The sequence below is a fragment of the Sinohyriopsis cumingii genome, chromosome 19 (assembly GCF_028554795.1).
Source record: "Sinohyriopsis cumingii isolate HCF-2022 chromosome 19, ASM2855479v2, whole genome shotgun sequence".
In the NCBI taxonomy this organism is placed as follows: Eukaryota; Metazoa; Mollusca; class Bivalvia; order Unionida; family Unionidae; genus Sinohyriopsis; species Sinohyriopsis cumingii.
Genome location: NC_142979.1, coordinates 63,152,000 through 63,159,107, shown reverse-complemented (window position 1 = coordinate 63,159,107; position 7,108 = coordinate 63,152,000). Strand labels below are relative to the sequence as shown.

At 32.5% G+C, this 7,108-nt stretch overlaps 1 protein-coding gene across 2 annotated transcripts in view; it reads right to left on the bottom strand.

Moving 5' to 3' along the window:
* Window positions 1-1,563: 1,563 nt before the first annotated feature.
* LOC149775835 (uncharacterized) overlaps window positions 1,564-7,108 on the bottom strand; it is a 56,848-nt gene continuing 51,303 nt past the window's right edge. For both annotated transcript variants that reach the window (XM_089943139.1, XM_089943140.1), the window contains one exon: window positions 1,564-3,712. In XM_089943139.1, coding sequence (XP_089799265.1) covers window positions 3,611-3,712 — 102 coding nt within the window. In that variant the 3' untranslated portion in view covers window positions 1,564-3,610. The remainder of the gene's footprint in view (window positions 3,713-7,108) is intronic.

Sequence of the window (7,108 nt, the reverse complement as noted above, 5' to 3'; positions counted from 1 at the left end):
TATTATATATGTCAAAGGTTTTGGCAATGCGCACTAAGTGTGCCTTCAGTGCCTATATTATTATTATAGTATACTTATACTGTTATGAATATTTGATTTAATTATATCTGATTTAATATATATTTATTTCAATTTAATTGTTTGTCAGTTTAACAAAAATTCATTTTTCGTTACATAATATTGTAATGTAAATTTATTCACTAGAGATGATACTCTTTTTAGAAAATAGTTTGACCTTGACGGTTTGTTTATAAACACCAGGTGTTGATAGACATGCTGCCTTTGTTTCAGAATTTGTAGCAACCTTCGTAAACAAGTTCTATTTTATTTTAAAATGATTTGTTGTTTCCAAGATCATGACGGGACATTGTCTTTAAGATATAAACACATTTTTTTATTTTTTATTTCTTAGAGTAGAAATGATTGGTTTTCGTCAGGCTCACGTTGGGTAAACGTGAGCTGTAACAAGTACTTGCTTCTATAAATTTCTAGAAGATGATCACGTGACCCTTGTTTATGTTTTAGAAAGCCCATATAACCCATGTTGTGGAGAATTAATCAGTAGAAGTTGGGCCGTTAAAATGTTCGTTGTATGTTGTGCTGTTTGGAGTTATTTCAAATTACTTGGTTTGGAGTTATTTCAAATTATTTGGATTCAAAAGGATTAATTTTGTTATTTTCCTGGGGAAAAATGTGCTCATGTAATATTGTGGAACAAGGACAGTTTTTTTATATAAAAATCTATTCAGCTCTTAGAAACCGGAGTGATAATTCTTGTTTCTACAAGGAACTGTAGACTTCAACACGACATATTGCAGCATACGTCATCGTCTTCCATCTTGGATTCTTCGTTGGGATTCGAGCGTGAAATCAGTTGAACATTTTGTTATTAGGACTTCAAAATTTTTATTCTTGGATAATTCTCTGATTATTTTGGATTTGATTCTATAAAACCGTAAGTTCATATTTTTTTTTACTTTTACAGAATTTTTCCAGGGAAATAAATTATTGTATTTTTCAAAGCTTTTTGTTTTCACTCTTTCTTGTGTTACTGTTTATTCGAGCCTAAACAAGTGACATAAGAATACATAATTATGGAAACATAAAGCGAGTTTTGGGTAGGAGTTTATCTTGAAACTTTTAAATTACATTTTCACAATATTATTACTTCATTCTTTACACTTTCTGTTTAGTTTCTAAGCTAATAATTTTTCATTTTCGTTTTTTGCAATGACGTATTCTATCATATTGATGATGTGGCCTGTTGTACCCAAGTAATAAAAAAGTGTTCTTCGGATAGGTCATGAGGTATGGAGGTTATGGGATGTATGGGATGGAATCTTTCAATGCCTCAAATATCAGTTAAAACGTTACACATTATTGCCGTTGCTACATTCATATTTTGTCCAGTTTAGACTTCAGGCGTATATAAAAATGTGAAGTTTTTGTAAATCCACAACACACATGTTTAATACTTAGGAATCAAGACAATATACAAGATCTAAAAATTGATAAGAATAATCCATGTTACAAACAGTAATTTTATCGTTAAAACAAGGGACTCACAGCTAAAGCCAAAAACACCATTACTATAACCATGCAAAACATCGGACACACTGGCTAAGAACCAACACTTCACAATGATTACATTTGTCTAATTTGTTGCTAGGTGCGTTCGTAAAGAAATAAAATAATCTTTACGTTAATGGAATTGGGAAGAAATAAATAAGATTATGTGAAGTTCTAGCAAAACAGAAACCAAAGTTTTCACTTTGGACAATTGCAATGCAATGCATTTCAAAATATATTGGACTTAACTTTCCAAGGAAGAGTGAAAAATTATATTATTGAAACTGACCGCAACTGTGTAAATGTAAAACGTCAGATTATCAAGATGTCTATAATTGAGAAACTTTCAGCAGCAAGAAATGGAGAAGATCTGAATTAAAAGAAATGGCTCCAAATTCTCCAAAACTCTTTTCATGATACTGAGTCCTAGTTCCCCAAAGGAAATATTGTATAACTTAAATCTCATTAAATTAGAGCAATAAAACATTCAATACATCCTACCTATTGGTCCTCTGCTACTGATCGGAATTTCAACGGCGTTGATATGCTCTAAGTATATACGTAAGTAAAACTTTTCCTTTTGAGCTTGAGCTTTGTGCGCAGAGATTTTTGATAATTCAAGACCTTGGTAAAATTTAATCAATATAAGTCTTAAGCTGCTTAGTTAATTTCTAAGTCGGATTTGACATTCACAAATATGATAGCTGGATTTCAATGTTTAATTTAAGTCTAGACTCAAGGTCTGTTCGAGCAATTCAGATAAGGTCATCATGTCTTTTAGCAAATTTGTGTTCTCCGCGTTTAAGAAAACTAATGTTTTTAAACCCTTAGCTTCAGTGTGAGATTCGTGCTCGACTCGAACATTTTCAAGATTACAGGTCAAGATTTTGTTTCACTATACAAGACTACATTTTCGCCTACATCGATGCCGTCGAGAACGCGTTTGTGTAAGCTGGAAGAACATACAACGCTCTCAAACTTCGTTAAAGTTAAAACATTTATCAGTATCATGCATTTTTGTCCGAAACACTTACGGGATACTTAAAACATATTGACAGTTTATTAAATTTAGGGTGATCGCTGGAAAATGGAGAGTATTAGTTACTTTATGTCTAAGCCATTAAATCATAAGTGTACATTTTATTGGACAAGTAAATTATATATGTGTCCTAAAATAATAATTAGTTGAACGAAAACGGAATCCATCATTCACAAGGCCATCAACGGACACGGAACGTATATTTATCGATTCAGTATTTGCATCGATAAAAACATATTAGATTTCTGATGTAAAATACACAGAGTAAATTGTATACTGCTGAACGAAGTAATAATCTATATCACATTCGTATTGGAATTTTATACTGCAATTATGCATAATTAATTTATTTAATATCGCAAATCGCTAACAATTTGCAATTTTGTTTCATATTGATATTTTACCTTTTTCTTTCTTGATAATGTTGATAATGTTAATTCCATATCTGACATTATATAAAGATTTATTTATTTTCTTATTTTTTTTTTTTTTTTGTTCAATACTACATAAGGGACAAAATTTGCAATTGCATTACAGTATGTGTAATATTTACCAAAGGTCATAGCGTTACGAAACACTTTAGTAACAGGTAACAGTAACACGCGGCCTCATCATGGCGACGTAAATAATATAATTATAACTTCATAGCGAGTTCCGCAGAAATGCTTATTTACCACAAGCATACAGCATTTAAGAAGTGATTAGTAAAACATTGGTACTTTTAATGTACGCGTTATGCATAATGAATATTCATTTAAATAGCACAACTAACTAAACTCGGCTCAAGATGAGTTTTTGGAAGATCAGACTGCACATGTAGGCTCTGTTTCAGTAACTTCATATCGCTCAAGACGGCGCATGACCAGCCTCAGGAATATCAGACTACTTCCTTCATTAAAAAGAATATCTCTGTGACGAACATTTGTCCATTTATTTCCTTTGAAACGTTTATAGATATTGAATTCAAAAAGGGTGGTTAGCAAGAACAAACATTACTACACTTTAGAATAACACTACAGAGTAGACAGAAGGGTCATGTGTGAAAAGACCTCCAGTCACGATGTTCAGCACGGTGGAATTTCCACAACACAACTGGGTCGCCATCTGAAGGTAAACATGAAAAGAACATGAAAGAAGAATGCATAAATGTTTAACGTTGCCTGATAGGTCTATAAAGAAATGAGCACTTCATTAATAGAATCATGTAACTGTGCAACCAGTCATGCGAATGATGGCAAGAGACAATCGATACAAAATGTACTTTCGTTTGCAATAGTGTACTTTGCCGTAAAGAGTATGCTTCCGGTCAAGCTAATATTGTTTCACTCACTGATTCCATATGAAGCCATGTGATATTAAAGCTGATATTAGATAACCATTCAAAGATTGATATCCAAGATTTGGTTTATTTCACGAATTGTTTCACAATTGAAATTGATTATTATAACACATATAAGATTGATTTGTCAAATATTCAGTTAATGACAATGTCACCCAAGATTTCGCAGTAGTTTCAAAGTGATTCTGAGTACAAAACATTCTCGATATCTCTGTCTCTGACAAGTTACACAAGCGTGTGGATTATAAGAATCGCCGTAATGAGAACGTTGGATTACAATGGAGAGAGAGAGAGAGAGAGAGAGAGAGAGAGAGGCCGGTCTGTTCACGGCGTAATGTATTTGTCCGGCAAAATATTTTTGAATTTATTTTGTGGAATTAATGTTTTTTGGATGCTTTCATTCAGGTATTCATATTTGTTTCTGTTATTTTACTTTTTCTTTGCAGTAGATACACAGCGATGGATGCCAAATACTAAATTAAACTAAATTAAACCTCAAATAATAGTTCCAAGTTTTGCTAGTCAAATTAACAGTTTTAAGCGGGAATAAATGAGGTATAATTCTCATCTCTGCAAACTTTTTACGTCTTTGGACTAATTAAAAAAAAAACAACAAGCAAAACACAAAATTATGATTCATTTTGTGGCAAACTTAATATTTGGTCCTTCTGGTCGTCACTTGCGACCGTCACATCAGTGTAAAATGTTCTTTCTGGAAATGTATTCTCAAAAAATCAGTATCAGCCATTCGCAGTCTCATTCTGCTAACTTGTTTCTCGATCATTTTCATACAACTAATACTGTAAATTCAACATAAGCAGATAATCATCATTACTTTTTCTTTTTGTTAATGTTCAAACATTTTGCGGGTCTAAAATTTATCTTTATCTGCACATTTTGTAACTGTTATTTTTTCCCGATATAGTGTTTTTCATCAATTTGTAAACGTCTTTGTCAAAAGTATTAACGTTAACTTCTTTCCTTAGACTTGTACTCAGGTTAAAGTATTCACTGTTATTGATAGAAAACGACAGAAAATAAAAATCAGAAATAAAATCTATATGTATATGGTTCGGTTCTAGCCCTAATTCCAAGTAAACTGTTAGCTTTACACATTGAAATCGATATTTATCTTTCTTGTTGAATGTATTTAACGGCTGTCGTGCACTAGGTATTTTCCTTTTTTATAATGTATCAACCTATTCCGTAACTCTGATAAATCAATCTCATTTACAGCAGCTATTAAGGACTGTGTAACCTGTGGGTAAGATATGGAACTGTAGTTAGTGTAATGGAATCTCTAAATCTACTCCTAAGATGCATCCAGTATCATAGTCGCCTGAAAGGCTGAATATATTTACACCCGTCTTTTGAATTTGTTTATCAAGGCCCCATCCAAAGTTTCTTCTGGCATGTATTGACTTATGGGTCCTTTATTAAAGTTGTAAGCATTGAGGTACATGACGAATAACTCATGCTCACCAGTGCTTTTATTACTTCGTATTCGTTCGAGTAGGATTCATGATTGGAAATGCCTCTAAGTAAAATGTCCTTCACAGTTGTGTTACTGCAAGATCCTTACAAAATAATACATATTTTCGTCCTTGTTTGATTTGGCCTTTTCTTCTTGATTTTGATGATTGTTACCAAAATCTTAATAAACAGATGATTGCCAAAACAGAGATTGGTATGAATGGATAATGGTATGTGTGTTGAATATTTAAAAATCAAATGCCATTCGTTATGTGATGAAGCTATAATATATACCTGTTAAATAATGATGATATAGGCCACTATGTTCTTTGCATATTCCTCTTCCGTAGATAGAACATACGTTTGTTGAGTTAAGAGATTATTCATCTTAATTTTCATCACACCATGTTTCTCTGTAAACTATTGGCCTGCATCTCTTTATGACTGATTTACGGGGAAAACAAACTAACAGAAATGTGTTCAGTTGTTTTCATTTCGTCCATGATATTGTAATTATGTTCCAGCTGCCGTACACTCAATTCTCACTTTGCGTCACAGGTACGCACTTTCTTCGCAGTGTCTGTGCTATACATACACGAGTTTTGCGTAATTGTATCTTCGTTACAAATTCCTTCGGCATGACTAACAAGTTTCTGTTGTCATACAGTTACGCTTGCAAAATCACTTTATATGACAATTTTAAGTTATAACTATTTTTATACCTTTTGAATTTTACAATTAAATCATCTTCGTTCATTATATCAAAGTATCTACATTGCAATATATATTGTGAGTCTAACAATGTTTGCTGGTGTTTTACAAAACTAAAGCATTTGTTAGAAAAAATTGTGTCCCTTTTCATGTCTGGTTGTCTGTAATGATTCAAATCCTGACAAATATTTTGCTCCAACAAAATGACAACTTCCATCGGTCTAGTCATTTGAAGCTAAATGTTGAATTATGATTTCGTCAACATGTTCTTGTCTTTATATATCAAATTATTGTGACAGTTTGGATGTAACATGGTTCATCAGGTTTATATTAATTGTTGAATATGTCAAATTGAAAGCAAATCTACATATCCACTAGTTTTGCAGGACACGTATCAAAACAATAACAGCGTATATAATAAAATTGTATTTTGATGGCTTCTGGGAATCTCTGCGTATACAAAACTTCTTATCCACTTTTTTTCTTGACCCCTTCAAACAACTATTTGTTTGAGGTTCCTTCGAGCGATTCATATCCATCCTCGTGGAACTTTAAATATTCAGTCCTCTAACATTTTCCATTTCGCCACTGTTATTAGGTCTAAAGTGGTGTAAAAATGTATATACTCAGCATGTGCACCTTCTTGGATCGCTCTGTTCAAAAGCAATGCCGTTAAGGCTAGTTAAACTTTTTCACTTCATCGTCAGACAAATCTTTACAATCACGGAACCTGTTTGATGAAGAGGAGGATTTAAATCTAATTATGAAGCACTTTGCTGCATGTGCCGCATGGAATTAAACTATATGATGTACGTTTCTGAACTCGTTTTCAGCAATTACTTTCTTATTTATAAATAGGTATAATAGTTCCAGAGGCAAAGTTTATTTAATATGTCTGACACCAACTTCTCAGAGAAGGCTAGCTTACGTCGCTTATTACATAATAATTAGCATATTCTGATATTTTGCAGAGAATA